General features: G+C 40.0%; 2 protein-coding genes across 2 annotated transcripts in view; one reads left to right on the top strand and one right to left on the bottom strand.

Moving 5' to 3' along the window:
- Positions 1-15,107, bottom strand: part of LOC108711761 (sialic acid-binding Ig-like lectin 14) — a 46,942-nt gene that overhangs the window by 10,412 nt on the left and 21,423 nt on the right. The window lies entirely within an intron of this gene.
- On the top strand, positions 1,601-13,326 carry LOC108710388. The gene is made up of 6 exons (XM_018251522.2): positions 1,601-1,690; positions 2,996-3,388; positions 5,244-5,576; positions 8,962-9,321; positions 10,118-10,219; positions 12,878-13,326. Exons 1-6 carry the CDS (start codon positions 1,642-1,644, stop codon positions 12,994-12,996), a joined length of 1,356 nt encoding a protein of 451 aa, XP_018107011.2. The 5' UTR covers positions 1,601-1,641; the 3' UTR covers positions 12,997-13,326.

Here is a 15,107-nt window from a genome sequence, read left to right as displayed (position 1 = left end):
GGGAGAAGTCCCAATGTTTTTTTGATGTGTGCTGGATTTTTGGCAATACCCTGAATTTTTTAGAGTTTTCAGGTGAAAAATCCGAAAAAAATCTTGAAAACCGGATGAAAAAGTTTCACAATATTTTTGGATTAATCTCACAAACTCGACCTTTGATAAATAACCCCCTTAAACTCCAAATGCTTCATGGGTTCTAATTTTATAAATCAGATGTTCAGAGAATGACTGTGTATAAGTGCAATTAAAAAAAATAAATTGATGCTGTTTAATTTGATGATTTGGAATCTCTAGAAGATTTGTTTTATCCTCCTTAGGGGCAGATTCACTAAAGGGCGAATTGTTGCCAGTATGAGCTTTGCACACCATGCACCAATTTGACAGGGGCAAAATCGCTCCCACTACGCTAATTCACTAATATGTGAAGTTGCGCCCTGGACACTGAACGCTGACGTCTTTTCGCTTGCGTTACTTCGGCAGTGCAAGCATTTCATAGCGAAGATGTGCTAGCGTTCCTTTATGTTGTGCCTATCGAAAATTCGCTAATGATCTTGCGCTTAGGTCAATTTGCATATGGCGGTAATTTATAGTTGTATGGACGTCTTTATTATAAATGTTGGTGCAAATGCTTGAAGTTACCACTTTTTATTACACAAGTCCAGGGAACCTTAATAAAGACAAGAGAGTTAATATAATGCCCTACACAAATGAATGTTCCATATGTTATGAAATCTCTGGAGAAAACCAGTTACCCCAAAAAAGTCTAAGATAAGACTTTTGCAGCCAATCCCGCTTAAAAAGGAAAAGTCGCCAGCGTTTTTTGAATTTTCGGCACACAGGATATGATGTAAGTGACAGAAGATTGAGGAAGATCTTTTTAGCACTTCGCCTGGTCTGAGGTGGTGAAGTCAACTCTGGTGAAAGAGGTAACTTTCAGTAAAATCCGCACTTTACTGAAATTGCGGATCAATGATCGTTCGCCAGAGCGATAGAGTGCGAATTAACGCTAGTGACAGTCCTGTTTGCTATCGAATTGGCACCTGCGCCTGTTAGTGAATTGGAGATGTCCCTTCAGGTGGCAACACTGGTGAATGGACGCTAGCGTTAGCCACTTTACCCTTTAGTGAATCTGCCCCTTAGACTCCGGATTTCTTTAAGGTATTCTTATCTATTCCATTTATTCCATAGTCAGATCCACTCTTTTCTAAACTTGATCTAAACGTGACATCATATTGCACCACAGCAGTTTCCACTAGGGGGTTACTTAAAAACCTTCATAGAATTTCCCCAAATCAATTTTATTAGATGATTCATTATTTGGCTATAGATAAAAATGTTGTGTGAGGGATCAGTGTTGTTATAACAGTATGTAATGTAGAGAATATTCATATTTCAGATCTCTATAAAGATAATACTTACAATGCTGCTATGTTGGTAGATGGTGACACTGATAAAGGCTGCACACGTCACTATAAAGCTATTATCTCTGTACAGATCTCACTCACTCTCAACCAGCCTCTCTATGATTGGACAAAAGCAGAAGTCATTAATGTCACAATTTCTTCCACTTCCCATTTGAACTGATAATCAGGAAGTCCCATCCTACATACAGAAAACAGAGCACAACACAAGTCTTCTTTTAATATGACGGTAAATATGATATCAAGTCTTCTGTTTCTCCTGTTCTTCCAAGGTAAGATTCCCAGTCTATAATCATCACCCTTTGCTGTGTGTGTTTGGGCCAACGTAGCTTATTAGTGCTCTAGAGAACATCTGGAGGCCTATTTATCCGGGGTTAGATTGTAGTGGTTTTAGAGGCTCTTGAAACCGTGATTAAACTCTCCAATTCTAAAACTGTCATGACATTTATTTAAAAATCAGAATAAAAAAGTACAAACAGGAAAAGTTGAGAAAACCACAACTTATTTTTGTATATTTTAGATGCTGACTTTTACGCAACAATACTTTTCATATTATTGCATAAAAGTCAGTGCCAGAAATACAGAAATATACAAAAAACCTCTAAAACCATGAACCAAAGAAAGATCTTCCATTTGTGAAAGGGGCATCTGCCGTTGACTTCTACATGTTTTCATCAAGGTTTAGGGCAGAGACACATGGAGATTCGGGGAGATTAGTCGCCTGGCAACAAATCGCCTCTTCTTCAGCAACTAATCTCCCTGAAACTGCCTTCCCGCCAGTTAGAATCTAAATCGCCGGCAGGCCGGTTTCTGGTTGTGAGGCAACTTCAGGTGACTTCTGAAAAAGAAACGCTCCGAGTGCCATCCCGCCGGCGATTTAGATTCTAGCTGGTGGGAAGGCAGTGCGGGGAGATTAGTCGTTTGAAGAAGAGGCGATTTGTTGCAGGGTGGAACTAGGGGTAGGCAGAAGGGGCACCTGCCTAGGGCACAAAGATGTGGGGGCGCTGGGCAGGTACCTTTTCAAACATTTTCTGCCTATCCCTAGTCCAGGTCGCTCGCTCCCCTGCTGCTCTCACCCCCTCCTCTCCCCACTAGCACTCTTCCCTCAGTCACTCCCACACACAGTGGGGGCTTGTTGGTCGACCGGGTGCTTAGGGTGCACTGTTGGCACGGCACGGCCCTCTATTGCACTTCGCCTGGTCTGAGGTGGCGAAGGCAATTCTGGAGATAGAGGTAACATTCAGTAAAAACAAAAACGTAGTGAATTTGCGTAGTAAAGCTCTTTTGCCAGAGCGAAAATTCGCCTGGCGTTAGAGTGCAAATTTGCGCCAGAGTCTATCTCCTTGGTGAAATTATGCCATTTTCACCAGCGTTAGCCTCTACGCCCTTTAGTAAATTTCCCCCTATGTGTATGGCCACCCTAAGGCTTAAAAGAACAGTGCAGTTGGAATTTATATTCTTTTCTCAGTCCTGTTTCCAATGCAGAAATGAAAAGTTTGCTTTGTATCTTATCAGTAATACAACTCTGGGAACTGTAGAGACAACTATATTGATGTTGTACTTGTGTTTCATTCCAGGAATTGGAAGAACTTCATCAGATCCTTTCTGTGCCCATCAGATCAGAACCATCAGAGTGACTGAGGGACAATCCATTACCATCCCCTGTACATTCACTTATAACAGAAACACATATGAGGTTGGAAAGTCAGAGATCAGAACTGAATGGGGAGTCAGTACTGGGAGGAGATGTGGGGAGTCTGACACTTCCTATGATATATTATCTATCAGTAATTACTCTGGGAGAATCTCCAGGCCGGACCCTCCCTATGGGAACAATTCAGCATCAATCACTATCCACAGGCTGAAACCAACTGATGGGCCAGTGATCTGCTGCAGAGTAGAGGTATCTGGAGGATCTGTAGACCCCTTTACCTGGAACAATAGATATGGGACCCTGCTGATCTTTACTGGTAATAATGTCACCTCAATATTTAGCAGTTAATAAATACGTTTATAGAGATGGCAGAGAATAGAGTAACCCCCTGGAAAACCTCTCTAATTACTACGCTGGTGAGCAAGTTTATTCTAATGTCCATGTGAGATGGAGAAAAGCCAAACACCTTAGTGATTTATTTCACTGGGGGGGGGGTGCCTCTCATGTTGGTACCCCCAGTGAAATACCCTTTATAAATCCATTATGCAGAAAAGAGAACCAAAAAAAAATCCTTTATAGTGGAGTAAGTTAGTAGCACTACTACATTCTCACAATTCTATAAAGGGTAGATCAAGCCACAAATCACACGTAGTATAAACATCACAATGTGCAGATAATAAAGGTTCTATTTCACAATCATAAAAACTGATTGTATCTGACACGACTGTAGTATAAAGGTGCAATGTGCCACGTTCACATCTGACGACTGTGCACCTTTATCCTACAGTCGTGTCAGATACAATCAGTTTGTAGATGAGACATTTGTAATACTTATATTAGATTTAACAATAAATAGGGCAGATAGTACAAGTCAGTAGTGATGGGCGAATTTGCGCCGTTTTGCTTCACCGAAAAATTCGCGAAATCGCGAATTTCGCGGCCGTTTCGTGAATTTATTCGCTGGCGGTGAATCGCGCGAATTTGCGCCTGTCGAATAAATTCACCCATCACTACAAGTCAGTGTTATTGTGCAAAGTGCAGACACTCACAGCAAATGTATATTCCAACACAAATTTAACACAATATAATACAGCTTATAAAAGCACCAAGGTCACCAACATCAAATGGTGAAATAACTATGTCACAACAATAATATCAAATACATTTTTTCCAAATTAAAAGTTAAAACAGCACCCCAAGCAATAATGTTTTTCAACCTTGTCTGCCATGTCCTGTTCTATTAATATTAGTGTAATATCAGTGTATAGTTTTCCAGTGCCTACTCCTTATGTCTCTATTAATACATATTGGTGGGAGCTGCCATATGTTTTCACTTAGACTTATGGTACATTTGTATGAAACAGAAGCTGCAGTATAACTTGTATCAGCTGAAGTATTTCCCTCTAATCTTTACTCTTCTTGTCATGTAAAGGGATTAGCTCTGCCTGGGCAAGAACCCAGTCTTATGTCAATTTCCACATATATATTCATTGTTTTTCCCCATTGTTTATCCTAAAGAGAATATTTATTTCCTGAATATCACCCACACAGTTCTCACTGTCACAGACTTATGGGTGGGAGTTAAACAGCATCTTTGTTAGACTTTATAGGGGTATTTGTATGAAAGAGTGAAGTTGTTATAACTAGTATAAACTGCAATGTTTTTCCTCCAAAATGATAGCAGAGGAATTACCCTTTAGAGCAATTAGAGTATTATTTGCTGCTTTTTTGTTGTCACAATGAGAATCTCTCCTTAGACAAGAATCATGTTAGTTGGAGTTTAGGTTTCTTATGGCACCTACAGATGATCTATTTTCCCTGTATTATCCTACAGAAAACATTTATAGTATTTGTTTCCTTATCACAAGTGATGAGCGAATTTATTCGGCAGGCGCGAATTCTCGGCGAATTTGCGCATTTCGCCGCCAGTGAATAAATTTGCGAAACGCCCGTGAAAATTCGTGCTAAAAACGGGCGCCGGTGTCAAAAACGGGCGCCGGCGTCGAAAAAACGGGTGCCGGCATCAAAAACGAGACGCCGGCGCAGTTTCGCTAATTTTTCGCCGTTTCGCGAATTTCACGCGAAATTCGCGAATTTTCCAGCGAAGCAAAACGGCGCAAAATCGCCCATCACTACTTATCACTGTCCCACCCTCATGTCTCTCTCTGTAGAACCTGCTGAGATCTCTGTGGAACAGCTGGATGTGATTCCTGCCCTCCCAGGAGAAACCATCACTATCCCCTGTTATGTACATTATCCTCCTGGTACCCGTGAGACACTGCAGACAGTTACCTGGAGAAAGGGACAAGATCAATTCTGTAGTAATTCTCCCGCACTGAATACACAAGATAAAACTAGTCGTTACTCAGTGGTGGATTTCCCAACTGATGTCTCCCTGCAAATTAACAGAGTCCAGAGAGAAGATTCAGGATATTACTGCTGCATTGTGGGAACATCTAAAGGAGAAAATAACATCAGATCTGGCACTGAGCTGGTTATTGAAGGTAATAAATATTCTGGATTACACTGAAATAATAAGATCACAAAAGATAAACGATAACAAAAGACCCACATCTATTTACCCTTAGCAGATCGGTGTTTTCAAACACATGACTAGCAAATGCTTCATGCTGATTGAATCATATTGGCTAGAGCCTGAATGCTCTGTACTTAGCCCTGGTCAACTAAAAGCAATATCCTATCCACAAGTTTGCCCAGTCTGTAGCATACCTCACTGGTTATTATTATACTTTATTCATTATTATACTTTATTTATGTAGCGCCAACACTTGCACAACTATCACTCACTGATGAGTCAAATAATATTGGTGCCCAAGGAAATATTTATTGGTCCCGGTCCCACTCCCTGCCAACTGCTCATTATACACTCCCCCCCCCCCACTCAGAGGGGACATGGTTTATCCTGTTATCAGAAATCAGGCTCAGAACTAGGGGTAGGCAGAATAGGCAAGTGCCTAGGGTGCAAAGCTGGGGGTTCGTGAATGCCTGTGCGTCCCTTTTTTTATTTGTTTTTTTTTTTTGCACATGTCCGTGTGTCCTTTTTGAACGCGTCTTTTTCATGCATGCTCATGCGTCCTTTTTGAGCACATCTTTTTTTCTAATGCCTGGGTATCCTTTTTGAGCACATCTTTTCTGTGCACTCGTACGCCTACTGGGCACTGCAACCAATCAGGTTGCCCATCACTGTCAGTAATGATGTTACTGCACATACATCTTAAAGGGCACCAATCATCACTACAATCATTTCCTAAGTAAATACACAATGTGAAAGTTCAAGAAATCCGATTTTTAGAATTGTTTGTATAATGTAAATGATCAGCTCACTATTCCTTCTGCAAGATCTCCCCTATCTCCACTGCAGTTCTAGCTGAGGCAGCCATCTTGGATTTCACTGGCTCCTCCTACCTATATCTTCCCAGCCAACTGCAGCTCTGAAATCTCGCACATGCTCAGTTGAAATTCCTTGTTGCTTATCAACCCTTCTAAGCTATTTTCAAATCAGCCAAACCTGTGTGTTAGCTGCTGTTCAGTAGTGCTGCCCCCTGCTGGAAGTTACTGTGTGTCCTTCATTTGCATAATAACATCACCAGCAGGGGACACGATAGGGAAATCTCCTGATACTTCTAGTGAAGGAGTTTACTAAAACAAGGCATTCTGGGTAGAATACACAAAGCAGTGTTACAATCTGAGCATGCTCCTGAAATTTGCATATTATAGTCTCAGCATGGCCTCCCTCAGTGAAAGAACCCATTTGACAAAGTAAGGGATTTTTTAAAACCTGCAGTTTTTTTCAAAAAACTATATATGTAGTTTGATTAAACGTGTTTATGTTGTATTGGTCAGATTGTTAATAGGTTTTTGATTTTGACTGTGATAGGTGCCCTTTAAACTGGACCTTTTGTCGTCGCATAATTGTTCAGTGCACAAGCACATGAGGCTCACAGGGAAGACTAGGCTTTTGGGGGGAAATTCTAAAAAGGGGAAATTCTAAAAAGTGGGGAAATGACCTAAAATGACAGGAGTGCATGGAGTGGACTCTACAAAGTCTCCAGAAACCCACAAGAGTTGACATGTGGTTCCTACTTCACTCAGTGTGAACTGCCTCTTATGTACTTACCCAACCCCCACTACACACAAGGCACGTGTCTTGCATTTCACACGGCAAAATCGGCCACCTAAAAGTAGTGGTTGACTTTAGTTTTATAGAATGGCCAATTTTAAGCAGCTTTTCTATTGGTCTTCATTATTTTTTTTATAGTTTTTTAATTATTTTCCCTTCCTACTTCTGACTCTTTCCAGTTTTCAAATAGGGGGTCACTGACCCCCATCTAAAAAAAATGAGGCTACAAATGTATTGTTATTGATACTTTTTATTACTCATCTTTCTATTCCGGCCTCTCCTATTCATATTCCAGTCTCTTATTCAAATCAGTGCATGGTTGCTAGGGGAATTTGGACCCCAGCACCAAGATGGCTGAAATTGCAAACTGGAGAGCTGCTGAATAAAAATCTGCTGCGTAAAAAACACAAATAATAAAAAATTCAAACCAATAGAAATATTGAATATCACTCTCTACATCACTCTCTACATCATACTAACAGTTAACTCAAAGGTGAACAACCCCTTTTAGCCTCCTCCGACAGAAACTTATTCTGGACACTGTACCCTTGATATTGCCCCCCACGTTCCCTCCCCGAGTAGCCAGCATGAAACCCTCACAACCGTATTAATAACAGCAAATCTCTGCTATAAAATAGTGCTCATTTCGAAACCATTTCTTATAACAAATGTTTATTTCCTCATTTCATTCTGTTTGAACAAAATGATGATTTTGATCTCCACCACAGGAAATCTATTGTTTCCTATGAGATGGCGATAAACTTGCTTTTTGGCAAAATTCTAAAAAAAAAAAATTGTCACTGAAATTCTCAAAAGAAGTATTGTAGTGTCTAATTCTAATTTCTAAAAATTTAGAATTTTTCTACTTATCAATGTTACCAGATTCACCAGTGTTTGCCCAACGTCCCCCAATAAATAAACCAATCTCTGCATCTCTTTCCCTGAAATACAAAAGCCTAGTCTTCTTCCTCTCCAGCAAACCAAATTGCCAGATCGCCTAGTCTACTAGAAAATCATATAAACATGAAATAAACCCAATAGGCTGGTTTTGCCTCCAATAAGGATGAATTATATCTTAGTTGGGGTCAAGTACAAGCGACTGTTTTATTATTACAGAGAAAAAAGAAATCACTTTTAAACATTTTGATTATTTGGATAAAATGGAGTCTATGGGAGATGGTCATCCCGTAATTCTGAACTTTCTGGATAATGGGTTTCCGTATAAGGGATCCCATACCTGTACTAGTAGCTTACTAATAGAGGACCATATGCCCAAGCTTTACACAGAGGGTCCTGATGGTAACATATAAATAAGGTGGTGCCCATCATATAAAAGATCATATGACCCTTCTGATTGTTACACCTGACTTACAAACCCCTAAGTATTAATAACCCGACATCAGTGACCCCATTAGAATAAACAGAACCTGCTCTATAGAGAAGACACAAGTACTTGTCCTGCAGTTGTTAATACTTTTACTGAAACATCACTGGCCTGTGACAGACAACACCCATGTCTCCCTAATGTTAAACATCACTAGCCAATCTACAATCAGTTATAGGTGTCTATAAAGGTTATTGTCTATACAATTCTGTGTTGGCTCCACACTAAAAGATTGATCACTGGAACTCAAAATTGTTATGTTAATATGAATAAGTGATGTCCATTTGCCACAAGACACAGGATCCAAACGGACTGTGAATTTCTCACCAGCAATTCCATTTTTATCCAATTTTTTTGTTTCCAGACACCAGTACTCAAGCAGAATTAAACATCAGTCAGTCCCATAATTCCACTGTGTCAGAAGGAGACTCAGTCACCCTCAACTGCTCATTCAACTCTACACAGACTCCATTATGGGCCTGGATTTACTGGAGAGTGGGGAGTCCCACAGGGGATTATGTCTATCACCCCAACAAACAAATGGTTCATTCCAGTTTCAAAGGAAGAACAGAGTTAAGAGGACAAGCGGATCTTCATATAGAGGGGGTGCAAAGAAATGATTCAGACACTTATTACTGTATCGTGATCTTCCAGTATTGTGCTGCCAATGCTATACACAAATCATTTATTAACTATGGGCAAAGTACTAGACTGGACATACAAGGTAAGACTATATAACATTCAATATGGGGGGGGGTCACACAGGCATTTGTGGTTTTTTTATAAAAACAGTATGGATTTTTTAATAATTTTATATTTAACAAATGGCCTCCCCTCCAGCCTAGCCAATCCCCGTGTGGCTTTACCAGGACTTAGTGGTCTGTGACAAATCGGTACAGAGAGCTGTGTGGGGAAAGGAAAAGCAGGCACCGGATCTTCCACCCTCCCAAATCTGAAGTCCCCTGACAGCCAGAACGTCTGGGCCCCTCTTTATTCCCAAAAACCTACTGAACTCCGCCCCTTTTTGCATCACGGTCTGCCCCTTTAGTACCCGCCCCCAGCACTGGCCGGTAATTTTATTTTAAAAAGGTGGCAACACTATGAGCAAGTAGATGTGGCTACCTGATATGTGACAGTTGTGTTGTGAGTTCTGTACAGTGTAAATTCTGTATAATCTGTCACACAGGACAGGAGGACCTACATGTAAAGTCCAATGATACTTCGGTAATTCCATTTGGATAATTATCATATAGATCATATAATATAGAAGTCACCATACAAGAGTCAAGAGTATCTGACTGATCAGCCCATGGGCTTGGAGTATATTCTAGAAACTCTATGGGCTCTATCAGTCAGATGATCTTGACTCTTGTATGGTGATGTCTATATTCTTGAGTTTTCACTGAAAATGTTGTACAGAATATCCCAGTCACCAGTATAGGGATAAATGATTCCCCTCCTTCAGTACCTCCCTGTTCTAATTAACCTACATTTAACCCTATGTTTTATTTTCCTTATAGAATCCTATTTCCTGGACAAAGTCAGAGTTATCCTAATTATCCGCTGTATTGTATTCTGTATCATCATTCTCTGTGGGATTCTGGGATATAAAAAGATGAAAGGTAAGATCATTTAACATACATTTTCTTACACTTGGAATCACATCCCTGAATTTCTCTGGAGAGAATCCTCCCTCAATGTCCTCAGAACTAAACTCATAGACTCCCTCTTGGACCTCATTACACCTGAACTGGCCCTACATGGCTGTGACTTGAGGCTCTTAATATCCTCCTATTTGTGTCCATAAGTTACCTTCCCATTTAGATTGTAAGCTCTACAGGGCAGGGACCTCTTTCCTCTTGTCTCCTTGACATACTTTTATGCAACTATATTTTGTATATACACATTTATACAGTGTTGCTGTATTTGTAGGTTTTATATATCTTATTTAGATCTAGATGTTGGCAACTAGCAATAATAACTCAGACCTAAAACTTTGATAGCAGAGCTGACATTTTGCTTGAGTCCAATTCTCCAGCACATCTTTAAATGTTAAAGCATGAGGGAAGTTCTAGTTCAGCAACCACAGAGATAATTTTTATAAAAACCACACTTCTCAATATATCTTCAAGTCCCACAGGACCAGTGGTCGTGATAGGATATAAGAATGCTGCCTTGCCTCCCTCTTTTATTGGACTCCTACAATCATAACCAAAGTTATAAATTGGTTTCCCTGAGTACTAGGGTTGTCACCTGTCCAGTTATGACCATGACAGCCCAGTTTATGGAAGGGCTACCCAGGTCAAAACTACCTGCCAAGTTTTCCAAATTAAGAAACGTAGACAGGATTAACTGAGATTGATGTGGCAATTGGGCAATCATCAATTGCCACATCATAGCTCCACCCCTGACTTCACTTACCTGCCCCTTGAACGCCAACACCCTGCCCCCACTACATCACAGACCCACCCCTTAATGTCATCGTCCCAATCCCCCACCTGGAGTCAGCAATACCAAAAGGTGGCAACCCTATGGAGTATCAGAGTAACATTATATCCTGCCTTCTAGTATTGATTATAGTGTAATGCCTCATCTATACACTGAGTTTCTTCACTCACATAATTCAGCTGCCAGAGAAATACTCAATACCTCAGTGCCATATGCCAAATACTAGCACTTGGTGATCTCCCTATGTTACATAACAGCCAGGTGACTGATGTACTACTGATGGGGATGAGTTTGAATGACAATTATCTTGTAGTTAGTTTGAAAGGCTTCCCTGGATGCACCATACAAAAAACTGCAATTACATTTGTCTTAGTCCATTATAATAACCCACTTGTGTTGTCATGTCTCCAGCATTGCCATTTCCATTGGTCCCTCTGCTGGTCATTTGCTGTATCTGCACATTCACATTGTTCACATTGTCCCTTTTGAGCCACCGTACCTCAAAAAAATGACCCAAACTCCATTGTGGGAGCCTAGACTATAATTTGAAGCCAATGCTGAGGGAAGAGCACACCAAATTATATCTTCTCACACATGTTAGCTTTGCCTTTTCACATCTTGCCTAATATCCCAGTAAATTCTACAGATTACTACTCTCAGTCTTTTATTGGAGTTTGGGGAGTTTTATCTGTGTGTCAAACCACACACTGCCTCTGGGTAATATTAGGGTCCATTTTTATTTTTTTTTTGCATACTATGCCATTAAGCATACCATTTACTCTACAACACAAAAATTTAATTTATTAAAAGAAAAAAACACTAATAGAAAACTCCACCCTGATGAATGGGAGCTGTCCTTTTTTCCTTTTTTCAATTGGAAAATCTTTGCTGCATGATATTTACTTTGCTTTTTTCGGGGTTTTTCTACACTTTCATTTGTATAAATTTTCTCTAAAAAAAAAGATTTTGAGGTTTATAAATTCTTATTTAGATTCTTTTTGTGTTTTTTTCATTCATACTTTTTCTTAGGGGTTCACCAAATCCAGGATTTAGTTCGGGATTCGGCCTGGATTCTGCCTTTTCCAGCAGGATTCAGGTTTCGTCCAAATCCTTGTACCTGGATGAACCAAATCTGAATCCTAATTTGCATATGTAAATTGGAGGAGGGAAGGGACATTAAATCACAAAACAAGGAAGTAAAGAACATTTTGCCCACCTTTTCCTTTCCCGCCCCTAATTTGCATATGCAAAATAGGATTCCGATTTGGTTTGGTATTCGGCCCAATCTTTCATGAAGGATTCAGGGATTAGGCCAAATCCAAAATAGGGCTTTAATAAGGTTTTAATAATCAAGCCAAGCTCATTTTATGCTTTATGATTTATGACAACCCCAAAGCTTAGCTTCTCAACAAACTGCTTAAAGTCCACTGAGCATGTGCAGTGTCACTGACACTCTTAACAAAATCCAAAGATGGAAAACTCCTGTGCCAAATTGTAAGGCCTTCATAATTATTACTATAGAAATGCTGAACATTTACCAGGCTCAATAAGTTCAGTATATAAAATATAATGCATTTCTCACATTGTTAGGGGTTAGTTCTCCTTTAAGGGTGGTCACACAGTCATGTAAAGCTCATGGTTGTTGTAAATATCTGTTGTCTTTGGATCAGACAAAAACTTTTGATAAAGTTGACCATGACTATCTGTGGGTTGTTTTGTCTAAATTACTGCATCCCGGACTAATTCATTAGCTGGTTAAAGGTTTTGAGTCTGTTTCTGTATTTAACTGAATGAGACTTGATATTTAATTAATGAATTATCTTTTATTTCAGCGACAATAACAGGAACGCCTGAAAAAACGCTGCAAGACTTGCGTTCCTCTCAAGTGTACACCATCAGAGTTGCTAATGATCAGGAATCTGATCCAAATTATTATAATATCAGCAGTTAACAGATTGGAATTCGAGTTTACACGTTAGTTCAGACTGCGGTAACTGGACCATCCAATCAACAGACTTTTCTTTGGTTACAACTCTGTATGATCCTATTTACACTCGTTATAATAAGAAAAAGCTCCTGTACAACTGAGTATGATATATTACAGGTGCATGTTGAATTTGTATTAATATTCTTGATAGATGTTTATTTTTTATATGTGTCATTTTTAAAAAGGAGACATTATGTTAGCCTCATCTCCATGGGCATCCATAGATAGGGGCAGGGGGGGCACTTGCCCCTCCCTGGACTTGTACTTCATAATAAAGGATATTCCCTTGCCATATGTATGTTTATTTTTTTGTTCTTTTTTCCTATGAAAACATTTCTTAACATTACCACTAAGAACCTGAAGTTTATAAAAGACTTACAGCTTGTGGTCAGCTCCCCTTCAAATAATGGACCATCCCAATGCCTATTCTACTGCTCAGAGCAGCAGTCTGATTTAGCTCCGCCCCTTCCATGTGTGAGAAGTTTCCTGTTCCTCAGCTGTGTGAGGAATTAGCTCCGCCCCTTCCCTCTGTGAGACACTTCCTGCGCCTCAACTGTGTGAGAAGAAGAGAATTTTTTTCTGATGAAGCAGCTTCTTTCCCAGGGCAGAGGAGTGTGAATCTGTTTTGTTTAGCTTACAGTGTGAACGTCAGTGTGTATCTGTGTATCTGTGTGTGTGTGTATATATAAAATGAACTGTTAGGGGCACATTTACCTAGGGTCGAATATCGAGGGTTAATTAACCCTTGATATTCGACCGTCAAAGTAAAATCCTTCGACTTCGAATATCGAAGTCAAAGGATTTTGCGCTATTCCTTCGAATCAAACGATTCGAAGGATTTTAATTCATCGATCGAAGGATGTTCCTTCGATCAGGAAATTGTTAGGAAGCCTATGGGGACCTTCCCCATAGGCTAACATTGGCCTCGGTAGGTTTTAGGTGGCGAACTAGGGGGTCGAAGAATTTTTTAAAGAGACAGTACTTTGACTATCGAATGGTCGAATAGTCGAGCGATTTTTAGTTCGAATCCTTCGATTCGAAGTCGAAGGTCGTAGTCGAAGGTCAAAGTAGCCCATTCGATGGTCGAAGTAGCCATATTCGACCATTCGAAATTCGAACTTTTTTCCTCTATTCCTTCACTCGAATTAAGTAAATGGGCCCCTTAGTGTTAATGTGTGTGAGGACAACTGCCTGTACAAAGGTGTGACCGAGTGTGTGTGAGTTGTAGAGACTATAATGAGTCTGTGTATAACTGTGGAACTACATTCATTATTCAGTCTTATAGGTACAGCGTGTCTGTGGGTTTTGCCTACAACTATTCTCTCATTTGTCAGAAAGCACATTAACCCCTACAGTTCCTTATCCTGCTGCTCCATTGTATCCCCCACCTATTCATGTCCTCTCTCTATTCACCCTCCTCTTTTACCCTTTCCCTTCTCATTCTGCTGAGTTACCTCCACACTCACCTCTCTGTCTCTCTCTATGGGGCAGATTCACTAAAGGGTGAAGTGACTAACGCTGGCGAAAATTCGCTAGCGTGACGTCATTGCGGCACTTTGCCAATTTACTAACGGTAGTTTCTGGCGCAACTTCGCACTCTAACGCCAGGCGAATTTATGGTCTGGCGAAAGAGCGTTACTACGCAAATTCACTAAGTTTTTGATTTAACTGACCGTTACCTCTATCTCCAGACTTGCCTTCACCACCTCAGAACAGACGAAGTGCAATAGAGTATCATTATTATTATTATTTATTAGATAGGAGTTCCTCAAAAAAAAAGTTTAAAATTTTTCTAAGTCCCAAAAAATGCTGGCCTTTTTTCCTATTTAAAGGGTGATAGACTGAAAAAGATCGTAATTTTTTTTTTTCGGGTATCCTCCTTCCCCCCCTACATTTCCTTACATATGGCACCTAAACTATACTGTGGGCACATGTGTAGGGCATTATAACAACTTTTATATAATTTTATTAAGGTTGACCGGCCTTGTGTAGTGTAATGTATTTGCTGCAGAATATACAGTCATTGTACTTTAAATGCACACCGTATGCTAATTAGCCAACGCTAGCGTAACTTC

This window comes from Xenopus laevis, chromosome 3L (assembly GCF_017654675.1).
Source record: "Xenopus laevis strain J_2021 chromosome 3L, Xenopus_laevis_v10.1, whole genome shotgun sequence".
Lineage (NCBI taxonomy): Eukaryota > Metazoa > Chordata > Amphibia > Anura > Pipidae > Xenopus > Xenopus laevis.
Note: the sequence above shows the minus strand (reverse complement) of the source record. Positions and strands in the feature narration are given on the sequence as shown.